The sequence below is a fragment of the Etheostoma spectabile genome, chromosome 18 (assembly GCF_008692095.1).
Source record: "Etheostoma spectabile isolate EspeVRDwgs_2016 chromosome 18, UIUC_Espe_1.0, whole genome shotgun sequence".
NCBI lineage: Eukaryota > Metazoa > Chordata > Actinopteri > Perciformes > Percidae > Etheostoma > Etheostoma spectabile.
The window spans coordinates 21,661,564-21,684,423 of record NC_045750.1 but is presented as its reverse complement, the minus strand read 5'-3'; the positions used below and the strand labels follow the sequence as shown (position 1 = coordinate 21,684,423).

The following is a 22,860-nucleotide window of genomic DNA, read 5'->3' as shown; positions in this document are numbered from 1 at the left end:
AACTGCTGCTGGAATTTTCAATTTCCTTACGGGTCATCCCAAAGGATCAATAAAGAGAAGTCTAAGGCTGAATCCCATTCCTTCCCCTTACCCCTACCCCTGGCCCTTCCCCTACCTTTTGCGCGTTCACGCGGCACCTAGTGCCGGCCAATACGTATTACGAGCTAGGGGTTAGGGCATGGATCAAGGGCTGTATACCCTACGGATCTAGTGTGACGCGACCTCACTAGAAAACACACAGGCAGTGTGTGGCTGCTGCATCGACCAGAGAGACACTGAAGTAAGTACTTTCAGCTTTAATATTGATTAAAAAGTTACGACAGTCTTGTTTTGTGGTCTATGCAGTCCTGTACATGGTGTACCCATGTTCCTAACTGAAACTTTTAAAAATCCTAGCTTGCAATGCTAACGCTACGCTAACGCTAATCGCTAACGCTAACGTTGAACAGTCCCCATATTTCTGCCTTATGGACGTATAGATCGCATAGTTGTTAGCTAGATTTATTAACGGTCTATGATACATCGCTACGTGCTTAACATATACCGCCTGTCTCACACAGGATGACACAGGAGGACACAGGAGGACACAGCAGCTGATCCAGGTTGGGGCTGCAAACGGCAGATCTTCCTAATTCATATGTTCATGTTGTACCCATTCATTATTGCATTGTAGCCTACTATTATTGTAATAATATTTTTAATTCCTGTTCATTGTTCATGCACTTGTTATATTGTTGTGGTTTGATATGGACACTGATGATATGTGAGGGGGGTTTACTGGCCAAAAGGCTCCAGACTGGTCTGGATATCAGAGCACTGTAGCTACACAACAGTGTAGTGTGTGGTAGTTTTTTGTGGTCTTGTGGTTTTTTTAGTTTTACACATATGAGTGCCTTTTATTGTGTGCGACATGTTAGTTTGGTTCTAATAGTTGACAATGGTTCTGTAACATTATTTTGTAACGTTTTTGCCTGTTATGTTCAATTTATCACCAATAAAGACAGATTTTTGTCAACAAAATGTTTTTGTGACACTCAATGACATTCAAAACGGGTGATAACTGAAACAGATATACACCACACCATGTATACAGGGTGTATATGTATGTATATGTACACATGATGCATGTTATACACATTTGTATTGCAACAAGACCTCTAAGTTACTACACGATAAGTACTCTGCACTACCAAGGTGAACCTAAAATAACTATAAATATATAACCTGTTGTCCAAACCCACACAATCAACAGACCTAGACGGCATCTTGGAGGTTTGTGATCAATATGTATGGTGTCACCAAGTGGTTTCCCAATTCATAGGGGTTGTTTTCACCCCTTACCCCTACCCCTGGTTTCAAGGGCCAAGGGTAGGGTAAGGGCCAAGGGTAGGGGTAAGAAGGAATGGATTCAGCCTAAGTCTAAGTCTAAGTCTAATTCTACCTCGATGATCTCCAGCATCTCCACCCCGTGTGATCTTGCCGTCTCCGTCCAGGTCGTACATGTTAAGGCCCGTGAGCTTCTTTGCTCGAAGCTGCCTCGGGATGTTGATGGACAGCGCGCAGATGAACTCTCTGAAGTCAATGGTGCCATCGCTGTTCTTGTCGAAGGTCCTGAAGGCGTGCTGGGCAAACTTAGACGCATCGCCGACGGGAAGAACTGGGATTGGGAAAAAGAAAGGATGATGAGAATATAAACTCAGTGAAGTTGCAGGAAGATCAGGGGTCATTGTGTCTGGGGCTTAGCGCCCCAAAGACGACTGTGATTGGTTTAAAGAAATGCCAATAAACCCATTTTCTCCCATCCCGGGAGGCTTGGTGGATGAGCCAGACCCTCCTTTGCAGCGCTGTGGAGGAAGGTTGGCAATGCGAGACTACCTCTTCCTCACAAGTTCAAGTTGCAGTCCTTTCCTGCTGTGTCTGTATGCAGATCGGAAGTTTTTTTAGTTTTATATCTCTTTATATTTTATATACAACGGTTAAAAATGTTATCGGACACATACCTGATACATGGCCCTGTGTTCTTGGCAGCCCAAATTCTCACTCTGATACTATCAAATTAATTTAACTCATCATATTTAATTTTGGTGAACCGTTTGCTTTCATCTGGTGCCATCCTCGAGTCAAAAGTGTTTTTACTTATCTGCAAACAAGGACATTACTACAGTGGTAAGATAGTGGTAATTATTAAATGTTAGCATGCTAACAACTAAACTAAATGATGAACGTGGTAACATTTAACTTTCTAACATCTGAATTTTAGCACTGTCATTTTGAGCATGTTAGCATTGTGGTCTTAGTGAGATGGTATTTTAATTCAAGTCAAGTTTAAAAGATTTTGCCTCATGTATTCAAGATTCTTTTATTGTCATTCCAAAAACCAAAAAGCACAAAGCAAAAACAAGCATGGCTCCTTTAAAAAAAAAAAAGAACAGCAATAATGATATACTTCTGATAAAAACCATACCTTGTCCTACATTCTCCAAAACCATACCAGGATTAAATTAGAGAATAGTACTGGAGAGTTAAGTATAAAATCAAGTTTAAACCATGTTACAACTATCAGAGAGTTACAGTGAAAAAGGTAAGATAAAACAACATTTTTTGCCCTTTTGCACATGTAAAAGGATGTTGCAAAAATAGATTATTCTCAACCTTAATCTGTTTTGTGTGCGATCAAAGTCTACACCCCTCGACTCACTGTATATCATTAATTTAAATACTGTAGAGCAGCTCTGATCTCAGCATCGGCTCAAACTTAAAGCCATCCCCGTCATCGCTGCATGTTCTCAGGGTCAGAGGCTAACGCAGTAACTAGTAGATGACCAGCGAGCCCCTGCTTTTAGCTACTCAGCTACTGCCCCTCGTGACCTGTGGGTGCCGCAAAAAGCCGGGGATCAGTAGATGTCACCTTTCACTTGACCTCTGGTGGACACGAATGCAATCAGGAGCTGCTGCAACAGGCTGCCGCACGACACAGCGCCATCTTAGCTACAGAGTGAGACATCTCACTTCTATACTATCTTTGTTGGCAGTAGCTAGGTAAGATCCCATCAGCTAGATAACTCTTTGTCCAACTTTGGTCAGTCCGAGGCAGGATTAGCTGGGAGACTTCTTCTGAACAAGGACAATACCTGCAGAACAGGGACAGGAAGTAGTTCTTTTGCAGATTATGGTGAACTAGTGTGTGTTGTAGCAGTGTTTTACTATTGAGAACGAGCTAGTTTGCTAGCGCTAGCATGCTACAGTTAGCCACCTCGTCTCGGCTAGTGACGTAGAAAGCCGTGTAGATTTTTAACAGCTCACCCAGAGACTGAAGGTAGAGGACATTCAGAAACCTGTACCTCACTCAAAATAACATGGATGGTTTTATTTCCAAGTTTGTATGTGTGGATGCACCAGAGACACAAAATAACACCCCAAATCCCAGAAAAAGTGATTTTTTTTCATAATATTGGCACTTTAAACATGCTCAATTTTAGGGTTGGGAATCACCAGAGGCCTCACGATATGATATTATTTCAAATTAAAACATATTGCAATATTCTGCGATATATTGCAATGTATTTATTATCTTTTTTCTTACTTCAAATTTTACCCAATTTCAAATGATGTCCCCAAAATGGAAACTTTTTCAACATCTGTTTAATCTAAAAAGATATATTTATCTGTCTGTCCATCTCACTTCAAGTTTATTGCTGCAAAACGGGATTGTCAAGTAGATAAACTGACCAACACATATAATAAACAATATATACTTGGCGTATCTGTATCAATACAGTGTTGCCACGGAAAATACTCTGCTGTATTGATATTTTCCACCACCCATATTTAATTGTCTATGGACATTGTTTCTATTCACTCACACGTGGCGCTAAAATCCCTATATTTTTTATGTGAGATGGGTAAACATAGGCTACAAAGTTATATCTACAAATAATTTTAATCAAAACCTTGGGTCCTATGATGATTTTACAGACTAAAAGCCATACATGCAGAAAGATGGACAATAAATAAACAGTAGGAATGTGCTTTGACTGATCTGTACATAGTATAAATATAGAAATACGTTGTGTGGATGCGTGCAGAGACCAATCTTTCACATGCTGTTCTGCCGTGTGAGAGGACACATCAATAAAAAAACAAGCCGCTAATAGCTCTGGCTGTGGTGACGGTGCGTGTCTGATATTATTTGGACGTCACATCACATCATCTGTGCAAATACAAACACCAGGGCATGGAAAGACGCTACAGAGCAGTTGACAGGTGATCCAGCTGCGCTCCGTCTGTGCTGCCGACATTAGAGACGGACGGCGGTTTAGACACATCATTTCAACACAGGAACACGTTTTCTCTCTGTGTCTCTCGAGAATAGATAAAGTGAAGGAAACACGGAGGCATTAGGCAGTGTTGTTCTTGTGCTTTTTTAGGACCACTTTCCAATAAAAATAAGCTCACAGACCACCTAACGGCCAAAATATCCTCAAGAAAACACTAGGCCCTTCTACTTTAACCATAAATTACAATTTACAGCCAGATTAAATTCATGTAATTAATAAAAACCTAAATAGGAGGTGTCAGTGCAGCAAAATGATCGGCTTCATTGCTGAAGTACGACAACACAGAAATAACAGCCAATTCAAATAATAATCAGGGTTTTCTCCAATCAGGGGCCAGTCACAGACTGATGGCAGCATTAATGTAGAGCCCTATAGTTTCTGTGATAGCAGAATCATGGATGGAAACGCAAAATTGAAAATAAGATATAAAACAGACTCCATAGGGTTCTTCATTAAGTCAGTGCTAAAAGCTAACTGGAGATTGGAAATAAGACGGAAGTTTTAAACCGAGCCACCCCTCCGTAACTCTACTTTAAAAAAAAACAACTATTAAAGCGCCCATATTATGTTCATTTTCAGGTTCATAATTGTATTTTGAGGTTGTACCAGAATAGGTTTACATGGTTTCACCACACCATATTGTTGCTGTACTGTACATTGCTGCAGATCCTGTTTTCACCCTGTGTGTTTGGGACTCTGTTTTAGTTCCAGAGTGAGACATCTCACTTCTATACTATCTTTGTTGTGTAGTTGCTAGTTAAGATCCCATCAGCTAGATTACTCTTTGTCCAACATTGGTCAGTCCGAGGCAGGATTAGCTGGGAGACTTCTTCTAGATGAGGGACACTTGTGGAATGCCTGTGGAACTGGGACAGGAAGTAGTTCTTTTGGAGATTATGGTGAACTAGTGTGTGTTGTAGCAGTGTTTTGCCATTGAGAACAAGCTAGTATGCTAGCGCTACCATGCTACGGTTGGCCACCTCATCTTGGTTAGTTACATAGTAAGCTGTGCAGCTCACCCATAGACTGAAGGCAGAGCACATTCAGAAACCTGTACCTCACTCAATACAGCATGGATAGTTTTTTCCCAGTTTGTATGTGTGGAAGCACCAGAGACACAAAATAACACCCCAAATCCCAGAAAAGTGATTTTTTTTTTCATAATATGGGCACTTTAAAATACATCAGATAGAATTCCTAGGGGCCTAGGGCCTTGTGGCCCCCCAGGTTTGCGAGACACTGGGGGAAACCCTGATCATGTTTGAACTTACATAGAAGTTTATTTCATATTAAAAACAACCTTAATCTGCTCCTTGCTATACGGATTTGAAGTGGCTTGCAGAAAGTTTGAAAAATGCTGTTTTAAATTTCAAACTTAAAACATGATATTTTACCAAATCCACTCGCGGACCACTTTGAGGTTCGTCATTAAAGGACATAAAGGAAAAAACTCCGCCGCTCTCTCCCCTGCAGGCGATCTACAAGATGGTGGGCACGGTGATCATGATGAAAATGAACGAGGACGGCCTGACGCCCGAGCAGAGGGTGGACAAGATCTTCTCCAAGATGGATAAGAACAACGACGACCAGATCTCGCTGGACGAGTTCAAAGAGGCGGCCAAGAGCGACCCGTCCATCGTACTACTGCTGCAGTGTGATCTCCAGAAATAGGCTCCGCCAGCCGCCACGGACTGCACAGAAAGAATTTCATGTTCCATTCAGTTTGCAGCTATTTCCACTGAAAAAAAAAAATATATATATATATATGCTTGGGACTACCTTTCAATGGATCTGCTTCTTGTGTTTGAAACACTCGTGTGCATGAGAATGTGATTTGCTATAAAAAAAAAGATCTATACACATACATGCATACATACACACACAGTACAATACAGACACACTCACAATACACACACTACATATAACACCTCGCACAAATAATATATTATAGATATATAAATATGAATATATATTTAAATTATTTAAAGATCAACTGCCAAAATGTGAAGTGTGCAAAGTATTTTCCATACAGTCTCATTCTACTGGCGCTTGCGCATCGGGGATGTGCTACGTTGAATTTGCCGCTACTCTATTTATTGTTACGAGTTTACTGACGCTAGCTGTACGTGTTTCTGAGTAATGTCAACGGAACCAAACTCCTACGACAATGTATCTGCCTCCAATAAGACACTCCATTGAATATTAGCTCTAGAAGAGATGGATTAGCGTTTGTCCAACTTTTTCCTCCTGAAACATGCTTGTACTATCAGTGAAATAAAAAATAAAAAGTAAATGTAGTTAATTTGCATGCCTTTAGGTTCTGCCTTAAAAAAAGAAATCTCATTTATCATCCTGTAATAGAAGACAGAAAAAGCCTTATCGAAGAAGCGTGGTGACACTTGAGAGAAGCCCTGAGAAAAGGCGTTTACTGAACAGGGAGAAAGAAATCACTCCGCAGTGGGTTCTTCTACAAGTATTGTCGTATGGGATGTCCTTTCTGTGCTCGGTCCAGGCGTTCCCTTTTGACTGCTATAACTGTGGGAGCATGTTTCCTTGTAGATTAGCTGTTCTATATGTTGCTAAGAGCTAAAAGCCTGCCCCTGTGCATTTAAACACACTATCTCAATACGAATTAGCAGATGTTGAATGGGAAGGAATCTCACATTCTGAACCAGGATCAGAGAGTTGAAATTTAAAAAAAAAAAAAAGAGCAAAATGGATAAACTCGTGAAGCAAATGGACTGGAGGAATCCAACATTTGCGTGAGTGAAGCTTCCCTCAGATGGAGTTACATTAGATAAGAAGAAAGAACTAAGTATTAATCTATAGTTGGAGAGCATTGTTATCAAACTTACTTATAACCTCCGTTATTAACCATCACATCCACTTTTTTTCTTCTTCCAATTAGCCTGCAGGTTGCATATCAAAGTTTTATTTTTATTTTTTAGAGCGTTTAAAAGTAGAGAAGAAACAAGGCCAATGCAGCATTTGAACTTTCTGTAGTAGTTTGTCTTTTTCAGTGGAAGTAAATGAGTGCTGAAGTAGTGAGAGGAGCAGTGAATGGTTTTTCATTTTACACTAACTAGTAGAGGACAGCCCTTACTATAAAGCCATGCGTTTAGTAAGTTGGACAAATTCGCCTTCCCTAACCCTTAAAGTTTTTCTCTCTTACCAATCAGTCAATCTTTTTGTACTTTTTTACTCCCTTCTCTCACACATTGTACACGTACGGATGCATTCTAAATGTAGAGAAGTTCAGTGAAGTGCGGGTGCGTCCTACAAATGATTTGGAAAACAACCCCGTAAGCCCACTTAAACAAGTTTACCTGGCCCGGTCTGACAGCACCGCAGACACGACGTGTTAACCCACATTAATGCTACCAGTGTTTAAAGGGAGGCTGAAGGAGATGTGATACGTCACCATATTGCAATGAAGATCTAACATCCATCGTCATCTCTCAGCAGTGTGGCTCGTCCCCCTTCACTTTGTGATCTGAACTTCTTTACATGAACATCTTTGGCCAAGACAATGTTTCTAATTCCAACTCTGTTATTACTATTATTGCTATCGAGATACCAAATGTAAGCAAAGGCATACGTGTACAAGGATTCTTTTGTAGCATGTATTGTGTCCCTGACGACATGGCTGCACTACTCCCTGTCTTGTGATTTAATCTAATAAAAGGAACTCTATGGGCGCTTGTCTGGTCTGTTCACTCAACAAATTCATTTCTCAAGCATCGTCATAAGTAGATGTATTAGTCTGATGTCATAGGTGTAATAGGTTTTTTTTGGGAAATGAAAACTTTTTTCAGTTTGTGTGCCTTATTTCAAGCTTTTAGTCGCCTTTTCAATGTTTTTGTCGCTTATTTCCTTCTTTTTTTTTCAACATTTTTCTTGCTTTTTGCAACATTCTTGCTTTTCCTTTGAGGTTTTTATCACTTTTGGTTTTTTTCAAAAGTTTTTGGTGAAGGTTGCGCTAGCCTGAAAATCCAGACCCAAATCCGAAAGGTTAACTCGCTGAGCAAATTCAACTCTGGATTTCCAGGGTACTGATGCACTGCTTACTGAGGACACATTTCTAAAAATGTGCCTGTACAACCTCCAGATGTCACTGTTGTTAAAGTATTGGTGGGCATAAATAAACAATGTTTTTTTATTTTTCTATAGAACCCATTGGTTTTTGATTTTCACTAGGTTAACATTTCAAGTAGGAATACAGTAAGTCTTACTCTAGAGAAAATCTTTGAGGGGACTAAGAAAGCCTGCAGTGTTTACCCAGGATTCTTTGGCACAATACTACTGATGATTACATAGGGTTACTTGGAAGCTTGTGTCACCACTCACATACACAGCAGACTCCAAAGTAAAACCCCAGGGATTACGTTAAGAATCGGCGGTCTCTCTAACCTGCAAATAATATAATAATAATAATAATAATAATAATTTATTTGACAGGGACAGTGTACATTAATCACATTGGCTGTAAATGCCCAAATTAGCCAAAAGCTATTTTTCATCCGTTGTCCCTGGCAGATCTTAAAATTGTCTCCCTAAAAAACAACAACAATAAAAATTACAGTCAACAATACAAATAAAAAAGTAGTTAAACAGATAAAACTCTTTACAACACTTGATAAATACAGTCTACAAATGTAATACAGACATTAGGGAAAATAAAAAAATATAAAAAAGATACTACACAATAGAGACACAAGTTGCAGCACGGTTGGGTAGAGTGAAAATACATTTTCTTATTAATGGCGACATGTCTGATGTGTTTCAACTGTAAAATTACAAATGTTATTGATGCCATTGCTCCCACTAAGGTCAAAGTTGTATCTGGTAAGAAAAGATCTCCATGGAGAAATGTCCTACTGGTGAGAACAGAAAAAAGAGAGTGTAGGAAAGCTGAACGAAGGTGGCGAAAAACAAATCTCCTGGTCCATTATAACTCCTATAAAGAGAGACTTCGCATTTATAATTTGGAACTGAGGAATGCAAGAAGGTCCTTTTTCTCTGATATTATCTCTAGAAACAATAATAATTCCCGTGCTTTGTTTGCTACTGTTGATAGGTTAACAAACCCTCCAGTACCAGTAGCATCTGAACTTTTATCTACCAAGGCCTGCAATGACTTTGCCTCCTTCTTCAAAGACAAAATTCAAAAGATTAGACAAACAGTCAGTGCCTCCATATCAAGTCCAGGATATGTGTTGTCACAGTGTTCAAGCAAAAATAGTTCCAATATGACAGAATTTCACACGATCAACCATACAAACCTGGAGGACATTATTCAACATCTGAAACCTCGACCTGTGCCTTGATGTTCTACCAACGACTTTTCAAAAATGTTTCCAATTGTTTGACTTCTGATCTTCTACGATTGTGAACCCATCTCTTCTTTCAGGTATCTTTCACAGGCCCTGAAAACTGCAGTAATCAACCCACTCTTAAAAAAGAACAACCTAGACAAGTCCTAATGAGCCACTATAGGCCAATCAAACCTTCCGTTTTTAAGTAAAATCATTGAAAAAGTAGTCTTTCAACAACTCAACCATTTCTTGTCTAAGCAACAGTTTTGATACCTTTCAGTCGGGTTTCCGACCACACCACAGCACTGAAACGGCTCTTGTCAAGTCTTTAATGACATCCACCTTAACACAGATAATGGCAAATTCAATCTTAGTATACTTGATCTCAGTGCTGCATTGACACGGTCGACCATGACATACTACTAGACCGATTGGAAAACTGCGTTGGCCTTTGGCTCAGTACTAACTGGTTTGAATCCTACCTAAAGAATAGGGATTACTTTGGGTCTATAGGTTAATTATGCATCTGAGCGTACAAATATGACGTGCGGAGTTCCGCAAGGCTCCATTCTGGGGCCTCTTCTGTTTAACATCTACATGCTTCCATGGCTCAGATTATGGAGAAAAACAAATAAGTTACCATAGTTATCGGACACACACAAATTTACATAACCTTATCGCCAGGACTATAGTCCAATACAAAAACTGACTAAGTGCATCGAACAAATTAACGGCTGGATGTGCCAAACTTTCTGAAATTAAATGAAGGAAAACTGAGGTGGTTGTTTTTGGAGCAAGAGAGGAACGATTAAAGTCTGCGCTCAGCTTCAACAACAATGTTAAACACACAGACAAAGCCAGAAATCTTGGTGTAGTCTGGACTCAGACCTGAACTTTAACAGCCACATTAAGACAATTACAAAGTCAGCCTACTATCACCTTAAGAATAATCAAGGGTTAAAGGACTTATGTGTCAACAGGTTTGGAAAAACTTGTCCAGGCCTTTATCTTCAGTAGACTTGACTACGGTACGGGTCTTTACAGGTCTCCCTAAAAAATCAATCAGACAGCGGCAGCTGATTCAGAACGCTGCTGCTCGATTCCTCACAAACCAAGAGACTGGATCACATCACTCCATTCTGAAGTCTTTACACTGGCTTCCTGTGTCTCAAAGAATTGATTTCAAAGTCTCTGCTAGTTTATAATCACTTAACGGTTTAGGTCCAAAATATATGCTGATCTGCTACTACACTATGAACCACCCAGACCTCTCAGGTCATCTGGGACAGGTCTGCTTTCTGTCCCCAGTCAGAACTAAACAGGGTGAAGCAGCTTTCAGTTTCTATGCTCCTCATATCTGGAATAAACTCCCAGAAACCTGTAGATCCGCTGCTACTCTCAGTTCTTTTAAATCAAGCGAGAGACCTTTCTATTTGATGCTGCTTTTTTTAAATGACTAATCATTTCTTTAAATTTCTTATGCTGCACTGTAAATTTTATTCTGTGTTTTATGTTTCTCTTTGTTTTTAACTGTCTATTCAGGTGTTTTACCGGTTTTTAATGCTTGTGATTTTATGTTTTTACTTGTGTTATCTGTTTAACTGATTTTGTGTAAAGCCCTTTGAATTGCCTTGTTGCTGAAATGTGCTATACAAATAAAGCTGCCTTGCCTTGCCTTGCCTTATGAACCAGCTTTTTAGATGTTTTTGAACAGAGTGTAAGTGGTGAGGTCTCTGATGTTCTGAGGACAGAGTTCCACTCCCGTGCTGCGTGACTGAAAAGGCACTCTGACTAAATCACTTCTCCGCAGAGGACAACACAGTCTCCTCGGGCCGACCCTCGTGTTACTCCTGTGTCGTGTTCCTAATGGTCACAAACTGACTGAGTGGAGGAGATGACAGACCATGGATGATTTTGTAAACAGACAGAGTTGATTTAATGACATTTTCCCAACTAAAAGTTTATGCTTTTGTAAAATGGCACATGTGAAATCTTAATGGTTTTTTATCCGAAATTTGATTGTCTGTTTGTAAAGTGACTCTAAGGATTTTAGTGTTGTTTTTTGCCTGGGACCAGGTTGTTAGACAGTAAGTGATGTGAGACAGAACCATACTATACATAAACATTTTCGCTGCCTGAAGTGACAAGTGTGATCTTATGAACCGGAAATTTGCAATATTAAATTTGACCCGCAAATGCAAACTGTCTGTTGATCTGAATGGGTTCACACAGAGGACAGCACTTCCACTATATTACATCAGTATGTACAAAGGGAGGAGACGGGAACTTTAAGAAAAGGGACATTTATTTTACAGAAACCATACACTTTAGTGTGTGTAATCAACTTTATATCACACACTACATAAGTATGGTTAGCTTTAAATTAAAGTGAGATTGTAGAAGTATGAAGAGTTCCAAGAACAGTGAAAAGAGATTTCAACATGTTACCCAGGGTGAGTACTTTGACCAGTCACCATCTAAATCTAGTTTTTTTTTTTGCTCAAGAGTTTGCCCCACTGGTTAATCACCGAATCATCAACCTAACACTTGAAAATCAAACCGATGAGTGAACAACAGCTCTCTGCCCTGATGTTTACTCACATACTGCTAAACAGAGTTCAACTTCACACATAGAAATTTAAAAAAAATCCAACTCCTAATTTCAACAAATTCATCAAAAAAGAAAATAAATTTTTCAACGACTGTGTCCGTGACACCAGCATAAAACCAAGGAACCTGGGAGGTTTGTACAGACAGACAAAGAAAGCTTTTGAACATAGAGGCGACAGGTGGAGGTGGATGAACTACTTCGGAGGGTCTGTGTTGATGCCGTATTTCTCTTTTAGAAGCTTCAGCTGTTCCTCTTTCTTCTTTGTGTCCATCTTCTGGAAAGCCTGCAAAGAGAGTTGATAAACAAGGGGATTCATTTTGGAATACTGCATGAAAACGTATGTTCATATTTTCTAAAGATGCAAAATCTATACAGATTTCTTTTCTAAATTCCCAAAACCACTTTTTTGATTGACATTCCCAAAAGCTTATCCCACGACAGCCCTCTGACCTGACAACGCTTACAGACACTGTAATGCTCATACGTACTCGGTTTGCGTTGTAGTAGAGGACCACCAGGTAACGGTTGCAGACGTTGAAGCCTGACAGATGGTCACAGGCGTTCTTGGCGTCAAAGATGTCTTCATAAACCACATAAGCTGTTCCTCTTGATTCTGGTGTGTTCCCTCTGAGAAGTGACAAAGAGCAAACATACACAAGAAGTGACTACAAGACCAATATCCCACAGGTGTTTATGTTAAGGGGAAGGTACGGCGTACATGACACTAAAGACTTTTTAATGGAACCCCCATCTGCTGAGTTGCTGTGTTTGATACATCAACAATGACATCCTTTCCGTTGCTCTTTATACTACTAGGAGGCCGGGGATGAGGGCTGGGTGTAGAGACACGCCAGGCTTTATCCAAGCACTCTACATCTGGAAAGCTGACTACTCTGCTGCTGCTTAGATGTCACAAAAAAGTCAAAAACACATTTCAAAAGAAAATGTGTCAACAGGATTATAATTTATCATTTATTAAGTATCCCACATGCTTTTTACATTTATTTTTCTTAAGGATAATAAAACGGAGAATTTGAATGACTATTGACGTAATAAATGATTACACATGATAGTGTATTTTTGACTTTTTTTTCAAAACAGCCAAACCAAAATAACCTCCTTGGCAGAAGTCATAAAATAAATTAAAATGAAGAGGAAAATGAAAGTAAAATTTTAAAACCTACTAAGTCTGTTGTGACAACTAACCATGCACACTTCACACTATCATGACATTCCTTTGACTATGTAAATATCATACATATCCACACTCCTTTTTACACTATTTGTGCAACTGCAACACAGAATTTCCCCTCGGTAATCAATAAAGCATTTCGGATTCTCTCCTGTGTGTTTTTTCTGGGAATTGGGCCCCACCCATGGTTGATAGTAGATCGAGTCAGCTGCAACTCTTAATTTGTCTCTTAAAGCCACTCGTTGTCTCTCCCAACGTGGGTGGTAGTGTGTGTCATTATATAATGTTGCATGTCATAATAAGTCTAAAATGACCACACTGGTAATAAAAAAAAAATGTAATATTTGTAAATCTAGATCTGATGCAGTGTCTGCAATGATAATTAAGCACTTCCTTTGGCTCTTTTGGTTTAATGTCAAAACCTGCAGAAAGCTACAGTGTATTACCACTTACGTTCTGATTTGACGTATTGGTCCATATTTCCCAAAGATATCATACATTTCCTCCGCGGTTATCTTGTAAGGAAGGTTCCTGACGTACAGGATTCTGTTCACCTCAGGAGGTAATCGGATCTGCAACACACAGCAAGAAAAACAGAGTTAAACTTATCTGTTAGATAGTAAGTTTAACCACAGAGAAGTATGCTTAATGAGAAAGAATATGATAAACATTAAAACACCCAAGCTAACTAGCTAGCACACGTCCAGCGTTCCTTAAATCTAGCTAGCTAATAAGACACTAACTTCAGGAATCATTTAACCTGCACTGTGATAAAGGCTAGTACACTTTTTAAAAGCGTTTCTGGTTTCTATGTGAAGGGACCATTAATTAAGTTCATATTAATGTTTTTAAGTTTCACAGAGGCTACCACCCATCCCTAGTTTAGATATGCGATAAGCTAATGTTACTGTGTTGAAGGACCATCATCGTTAGTAAACCTAGCTAGCTAACTGAGGTTAGCACACAGAGGCACTGATATTAAAATGTTTACAGCGTTCGTGTTGTCACATTTCCGAAACTAACTTTTAAACCGCAAATGTCCCGAACAAGTAACTTCGAGACGTAGCACACAAACATGTGTAGCTAGAAAAGCAAGAATGCAGCAAGTTTCAACGTAGGTCGCTAGTGTGATTGTTTTCAGTGCGTTAGCATGCTAACCATTCGCTAGCGCTGGGTGACGCTAGCTTCTAGCATTACCGAGCTAATAACATTAGTTATAATCCTCTAACAGTATATTACTACCAGCTGACTCGCTCAAACTTACATTAGCACGTTTCGCTGCTTGCATAGCCATGGTGAAATAGTTGTATGTGTAAATAAGACCGCTGAACAACAAACGCGCAGTTTCCCAGCTAGCTTTCTCTCCACTCTTCCCGTTAAAATGGCAGCGGTAGTCAGTTCAGTGGTGACGTAATTCCGGTTTCCGATTTAGCGAATGGGTGCAAAAACAGCGCAGGGCTGCCTATCGTATTTTGTAACTGTAGGGGCCGCTGTTGCCACTGGGCAGATTGAGCTTAGTCACACATACGACTTGGTTACGACTTGGTTACGCTATGATCGTTACGCTATCAGCGTAAACTGCATGCTGTTTATAATAAAGGTGAATTCAGCACCGTGAGTGTAAAAATGTTTTTTCACTTGACATATGTATATATATGAGATATAGGCTATTGCATTTTGATTGACTAGTGTCTAATCGTAAATCTAAATAAAGAAACTAGGATATGTGTGTGTGTGTGTGTGTGTGTGTGTGTGTGTGTGTGTGTGTGTGTGTGTTTATTCTGTTGGAACCCAATAAACATCACAGAGTAGACTTAATCATGAAGATGCGGTTGAAATAAATAATAATAAAACTACGTCAGCAGCATGAGGCTGTTACCTAATCTACAAGAGTTGTGGGAGGAAAGGACCAATAACCAAGTAATAATTTGATTGTTATTGTGAACTCATTGGGAATTGTCCCCATAAGTACATTAATATATATTTGAACATTTCAAAATTCACCTGTCACAACAACCAAACCATTTCAGGTGACTTATTTTATCTTCATTTTTGACAGCTGTTGTCAGAATATGTGACCCCTTGTGCCTAAAACCAGATGTTGAGACAGAGTGATTATTGTTTTTTGTCTATACATAGGAAGATAAAATAAGTCACCTGCAATGGTTTGGTTGTTGTGACAGGTGCATTTTGAAATGTTCAAATATATATGAATGTATTTATGGGGACAATACACAATGAGTTCACAATCACAATCAAATTATTACTTGGTTATTGATAATTTCCTCCCACAGCTCTTGTTGATTAGGTAACAGTTTAATGCTGCTGACATAGTTTTATCATTATTTATTTCAACCGCATCCTCATGATTAAGTCTACTCTGTGATGTTTATTAGGGGCCAACAGAATACACACACACACACACACACACACACACACACACACATCTTAGTTTCTTTATTTAGATTTATGATTAGACACTAGTCAAGCAAAATGCAATTTAGCCTATATCTCATACATATATCAAGTGAAAAAACTCATTTTTAAACTCTTGGCGCTGAACCCACCTTCATTATAAACAGCATGCAGTTTACGCTGATAGCGTAACCAAGTCGTCTGTGTGAGTAAACTCAAGCTGGTCAGAGGCAACCTGCCTAAGGAGCTGCTGGTCCACTTCTACACAGCCATCGTCCAGTCTGTCCTCTGCACGTCCATCACTGTCTGGTTTGGATCTGCCACCAAAAAGGACCGGAGCAGACTACAACGGACAGTTAGGAGTGCAGAAAAGATCATCGGTGCCAACCTGCCCTCCGTCCATGACTTATACACATCCAGAGTCAGGAAACGGGCAGGAACCATCACTGCAGACCCTTCTCACCCCGGACACAACCTGTTCCAGCTTCTCCCCTCTGGTAGGCGCTACAGAACCCTGTACGCCAAAACCAACAGACTCAGGAACAGTTTCTACCCACAGGCCATCTCTCTGATGAACAGCTGACTACTGACCCACAGTGTCAGGTTCAATTCTGGCCAGTAACCCAGTACCACGGTCTCTACAGCACCTGTTTACTGGTTCCACTATTATTCCATTTATTTAGTATTTATTCATCATTCTCATTCTCACATCTCACTTATTATCCATTATTTATTCATCATTCTCATTTCCTATTTCAGAACTGTTCATACTGTTCATATTGTAATATAATAACTTAATACTATTTACCCAGTACCCTTTGCACTATGTTCCACTTTAAATATTTTTATTGGTCTCTTCATTGCACTCCTCTCTACCATTGTTTCTGTTTAGAGTATATATATTAGTGTGTCTATATTAGTGTGTATATATTGTTTGTTGGGTTGTTTGTTTTGAATGTGTAAGCACATTGTGAGCAACTATGCTCCAAAGGAAAATTCCTCGTATGTGTCTTCATACCTGGTCAATAAAGCTGATTCTGATTCTGATTCTGACAGCACCCCTACAGTCATAATTACGATGGTCACAGAATTTGGTGTTACACCGGCCACAGAATGGATCCTCACCGGTGCAGAGATGAGGATGTTATAAACAGCTTGATTGCAGTGTTCACAAAGACAACAACTTATTTTGACACACTAGTTATCATCTTTCACAAACATTGGATAGGCTACCTCCACAAGACACTTGATTCGAACAGAGCCACTGTGACAGCCATCCGTAACACCTTGCACAGTTTGTTTGGAGTGACTTACCTATTCACTCCAAACAAACTGTGCAAGAAAAACTAGGGAGGGATAATGGTCTTGCAAGTTCCACTACCTCGCTGAGCTGTATAACTGAAGTCACATTACAAAATATGTTACATCAACATGGAAAAAAGGAGTAATACATTTTGTCTGCTTTTACTTTTACTACTAAAGTTTTTTATTTGTCACATTTGTTAAGTTATGCTTGGTCATTCAGTAGTGATTTTGTGCTGATAAAAGGCTTTCAAGGGAAGATTATTAATGAATGAACGAATTAGACATAGGGAAACACAAAACTTGCGATCAACTAAATAACAATTTTTCCTACCTGCCATGATTTTATTTCATCATACTCAAATCAGCAGGTCTTTGAGGGGTGGTCCATGGAAAGCCACATTTCTATGCACTTCTTGGTTTCCACATGCAAAAAAGTGCATCATGGTGCATTGGCTCCCCCTGCTGATGTCATTTAGCCTGGGAAAGGTTGAATGTACTGGGTAGGGAGGAAGGCCATGTATTTGTATTTTTACTTTCTTGAGCCACATCTTGATTGATTGGACAGTGTTCAGCCGTATTAATTCATGTTACTGAATAGTTGCCTTGACCATTAGTTTAAGCATTAAAATATTGGACCATTCGTCCAACTATTGGACTTTTTTTGTTCATTTGGTGGAGTTTTAATAAACACAATTGACATGAATAGTGTATTTCATATCAGTTTTTCATCCTTGGAGATTTAGAGCACAAAGGATCCAGATTAATCTGCGACCAAAGCTTTTAGGCAGAAGAACTCCAATCTTCCAAATCAAATGCCATGAACCTTACCACACTCTTGGACATGACAGTTTCGGGAGATTTTTATTTGTTATTGTCATAGTACTCCTTCAGTAGGACGGGGAACAACTAAAATCTAAAGAGACAAGCTGATTCTTGTGGCTTTGGACACATTGCAGAACAGCCTGTGTGGCAGCACTAGGGCGTATGATGAAACCGTCAAGGCCAAGTTATCTTTTGTGGTTTAGTGGTTATGTAAGTCTAGTTGTCTTGGCAAGAATCAACTTGTGTTCATATAAAACCTTTACAACACAAAATGTTCCGGGGGGGGTGGATAAATCATGCCACTGATGTCTACGAATGTTACATGACTCAACAGAAGGCAGAAGGTTATTCATACTTTGAGGGATGTTTCTCACAGTTCCCCGGTGTTCCTTGCTTTCACCCTGTCAGTGTAGGGGAAGGGGATGGGGAAATAACTGAGGCAACACTTTCCTCATCATCCCTTCAAAAGTGTTTCTTTGAACCAAAACATGTACTTGAGCAATGCATTTGACATGCAATCATTTCAAGACATTAAAGAGTTACACCAGTCACGTGACGAATTCAATTTACAGCTTGGCATTCACAAGCACCCACATATCTGTCTCAGATATGGGACTCATTTGTCAGTTTACTAACTAATAACTTTCAGGCTTATTGACATGTGCACATATGGGACAGAGAGAATGACACTTCTTCGGCCATTGGGGGTGGCAGTAGCTCAGTCCATACTAACAGTTCCCAACCCAACTCCCTATGGACTCCATAGGGAGTTGGGTTGGGAACTGGAGGGTTACTGGTTCAAGTTCCCGTATGGACCAAAGTATGGTGGTGGACTGGTAGCTGGAGAGGTGCCAGTTCACCTCCTGGGCACTGCCAAGGTGCTCTTGAGCAAGGCACCGAGCCCCCAACCGCTCGGGGCGCCTTTCCATGGGCAGCCCCCTCACTCTGACATCTCTCCATTAATGCATGTGTGTGTAATTCAGGCCTGTGTGTAATGTGTGTAATAACAACAGAGTGAAAAGTGTAGTTTCCCCTTGGGGGATTAATAAAGTATAAAAAAACTCAGTTGGTATTTTGATATGCATTTTATACTGCATCATGTGTCCATGTGTCTTCCATACATAAAAACTATTAAAAAATGAATGCGTGTGTATATGTGTGTGATTAAAGTGAGCCTACCATACATTAGCTATGTTGAATGACGTTGTGAATGCATCCTAATAAGGCCACAGCAGCATATTTACAGTGGAGGAGTCAGTTTTGATAGACACATTCATTAGCTGCAGTGTGAAAGAATCTTGTCAGCTTGGGCTTTGGAGGACTGGGAATTTATTTTTTCATTATTATCTTACACTTTCAGCATGTTATCGTATGGTTATTTAGAGATAGGCCTACACCTCTTATAGGGTATTTGCTTGAGAGGGTAACTTACAACAAGGCAGTTCCGGGTCAAGGTTAAAAAAAAAGAAAAAAAAGGGGGGAACAACTTTCAGTTTTTTTTTACGGCACGCGCGTGGTGTTGAGCTAAGCTAGCTAACCGTCACTAACGACGGTTTGCTGTTTTTTGAAATTGTGTCTCATCAGTGACAACAGTGTGCATTAGCTAGCGAAAACAAAATCGCTAGAACTTTACCAGCATTGGCTAACTGACGTTACGGTGAATGTGAAAAGTTTAGGCGGTCGAGATAACGTCAGCCCCGCCTCGGCTGTGTGGATGTTAGCTAACGCTAGGCTAACGTGGTAAACCTGTGCTTCCACCGTCTCCCTAAGTGTAAGAAGACTCGACAGGATAGTCTGAAATAAAACGGGTGAGTTTTTTGTGCCAACTACTATCGAGTTAACGCTATTTGAAGTTAAATCACTTGTGCAAAGTTAGATAACGCTAGCTCGCTAGTTTATCCCTTGCAACTCAAACCGTTCCACCTGTTGCGGTGCTGAAGGAGCTAGCTATTCAAATGGCAAATGTTAACGTTAGTTATCATCTAGCTAAAGGTAATGTCAGCTAGCTTACGTTAACCTTAAAACAAAACCCATGCCCGTGTTGTGACAATGTCAATTTAGTTAACTGTTTAGAGTTGTTGATTTATATTTTCAGAATAAACTATTTAGATCTAATAATTTACACCGATTCGTGAGCCGATATATATTCGAATAAATGTTAACGCGACCTTCGACTAGCTAACACTAAAAATTCAAACCAGCATTTGTAGTTGTGTTAGATGTGTGACTTTTAACTTATTGTAACGTTGTGTCGTACATTAGTGTCATATATTTAACGTAGCTGTAACGTTAACTCTGGCTGGTATTAATAATAGACACCAGACCACATTGATGTTAACGTCACACCCTTAGCTAATTGTAGCCTTTTCAATTAGCGTAGTTAAGGTTTGTGGTCTATCAAGTCCCTAGCTAATATTCCGCCAGCTAGCGTTAACTAACGTTACATCTTTTTTTTATCGCTGATTTTCTAATGATTTCTCTATTAAGAAACATATGGTCCTTTTTTAGAGAGCTAACGTAGTTTTCTGTGGGGGACATAACACGGAGGCTTCCATTCGATTTCCATGTATGGCCTCTAACGTTTTTTGAGTCCCATTGTAATGAACTGTGAAAAGCTTTCTAGTGATGTAATTCACACGTGGGTGTTAATAAGTGATCTTATTGATATATCGTTTTTGTTCTTCATGGGGATGTTTTTTTTTTTATCCATGAGTCTCAACTATAATATATTAAGATTTTAGAAGTGTATGTTAATGTTAAGCCTCTGTGTAGTAATGTCCTTTTTGGGGGACAGTGACTTGCTTCTTCTCATTTCAACCGTTTTATAATGGGTACAGATTAGGAACAGCACTGACTGAGAGGGCCAGAAAAATGTTAAATTATTAGCATTTACAGTGAAAATTAAAATCTTCAAGTCAAAATTAAGATTTTGGAATGTTAAAAACTCCAACACAAAACTTTAAGATACACAGTAAAAGTCCAATAGTGTTGTGGGTGGGAGAAGGCCCGTAACAATTGAAAATTTTGCTGGACAATTAATTGTCTCAGAAATAATTGCGATTAACAATAGCATTCTCTTTTAGTGAAATAATATATATTTAATGTATTACTTTTTCAAACAAAGTAGAGTTTAAATGAATGCCAGTAGGCCTGGGCGATATAGATATAAAATACCTCGATGTAGATATTGCGGCGATATTGTATGGTTAATTATTGGTGCTTTATCAAAATGTTATTTGCACAATGAGATTTTTGATATATATTCTCCAGAAATGATTTAAGGACTTAGTCCTTAAATAATAGAACAGCTGGAACAGTCTGGTCAGTTCAGAAAATGACATCACTTTACTGTAATGCAGCCTTTAAAACCAAGAAAAGACAACACTTACCATATTACGATATAGCCACAATCTAAGACAATATCTATTCAATTCAATTCAATTCAATTTTATTTATAGTATCAATTCATAACAAGAATTATCTCAAGACACTTTACAGATAGACCACACTCCGGAATTTACAAGGACCCAACAGTTCTAGTTTCCTAGTTTCCTCCAGAGCAAGCAACAGTGCGACAGTGGCGAGGAAAAACTTCCTTTTAGGCAGAAACCTCGGTCAGACCCAGGCTCTTGGTAGGCGGTGTCTGACGGGCCGGTTGGGGTTAGAATGAAGAGTGGCAATAATCTATCTCATATCACGATATTGATACATCGATATATTGCCCAGCCCTAAATGCCAGGATACATCTTTTGTTATATATTATTGTTATGTCACTCAGATTCACAGCCTATGAAGTAAACCATCCCTCTTTATTATCATAAAACATTATATTTTGCCTATATGAACAAAAAATTGAAAAAGGAATATTTATTCCCATCAATAAAAAACAAAGCATTAATCATAAACAAAGAACATAGCGTGTTATTTTTATGGCTTTAGACGGCTACAGCTCAGGATGTTTGGAGTTGCTATGGCAACAAGTGACAGCTGCCGCTAGCGTAGCTTTAGCTTAACAGTCCAACCAATAATCACTTATACAATTAGAACAATCTAAACAAAATCCACCCTTACCGTCCACTGTCCTACCCATAGGACCTTGGTCCTAGTTAGCAAACAAGTTTTCTGTACAGATTAGAAAAATAAAAGCACAAATCCCTGTGGAACTTTGTTAGCATTATGTTAATGAAGGGTGGTCATTTCTGCTTCACCGCCATTTACGGTAACGCTACTAAGGATTAATGCCCGACGAGGGGTCCATTGTCAGGTAGTTATGGGCAACGGTGAGGCGTGAACCGTCTGACGGGCATCCTCCGCTGAAGTTCATTAATACCTGACGGTGGACACCTCGACGGGCATTATCCTGCTTATACCCAGGTCTCTTGCCAAATAACATAATTTAAAACATTAGTTTATATTTTAATTAGCTTAACAATCAAAATCTAAGGTTTTTACAAACAATAACTCTGGTTACGTCTGACGGTTTGACTTAGGCCTGCACGATATTTTTTTTTTTTAAAGGTGACAGAAATAGCTCTATTTAGAAATAATAAATCAATCTCGACTACTGCTGTGATTTTGTAGGGGAGTGCATGTCCACAGAAGATAAAATTGAAAAAGGATCTTTTCTAATGTGAATCATTCTTTGAACTTTAATGCTTTACAAACACCAAAGCAAGTAAGCGCTGTGACCAACGTTACTCTTCTGAAGTGGTTTTGAAGAGGAAAATTGGGTAGAAATACTCTGATTGACTAGCATGACGCCATTGTATTCATACAATAATCAATCAATCCAGGCTAACGTGAGTGACAGTGACTGCATGTTGCTTTCTCTAAATTTCAGGTTGTGGTCGACTAGCGGGGCCA

At 39.4% G+C, this 22,860-nt stretch overlaps 3 protein-coding genes across 9 annotated transcripts in view; 2 read left to right on the top strand and 1 right to left on the bottom strand.

Moving 5' to 3' along the window:
• Window positions 1-8,035, top strand: part of vsnl1a (visinin-like 1a) — a 55,081-nt gene extending 47,046 nt beyond the window's left edge. For both annotated transcript variants that reach the window (XM_032542875.1, XM_032542876.1), the window contains one exon: window positions 5,811-8,035. In XM_032542875.1, coding sequence (XP_032398766.1) covers window positions 5,811-6,008 — 198 coding nt within the window. In that variant the 3' untranslated portion in view covers window positions 6,009-8,035. The remainder of the gene's footprint in view (window positions 1-5,810) is intronic.
• A 3,904-nt stretch (window positions 8,036-11,939) lies between these two features.
• sf3b6 (splicing factor 3b, subunit 6) lies at window positions 11,940-15,029 on the bottom strand (the record flags this gene model as incomplete). The annotated part of the gene is given in 4 exon segments (XM_032542881.1): window positions 11,940-12,546; window positions 12,752-12,890; window positions 13,909-14,027; window positions 14,720-15,029. Coding segments are annotated over 4 exon segments (378 nt in total). The 3' UTR covers window positions 11,940-12,456.
• A 4,461-nt stretch (window positions 15,030-19,490) lies between these two features.
• The window catches only part of tdrd6a (tudor domain containing 6a), a 36,303-nt gene continuing 32,933 nt past the window's right edge, over window positions 19,491-22,860 (top strand). For all 6 annotated transcript variants that reach the window (XM_032542820.1, XM_032542819.1, XM_032542822.1 and 3 more), the window contains exon 1: window positions 19,491-19,805. The gene's annotated coding sequence lies outside the window, so the exon portion shown is untranslated. The remainder of the gene's footprint in view (window positions 19,806-22,860) is intronic.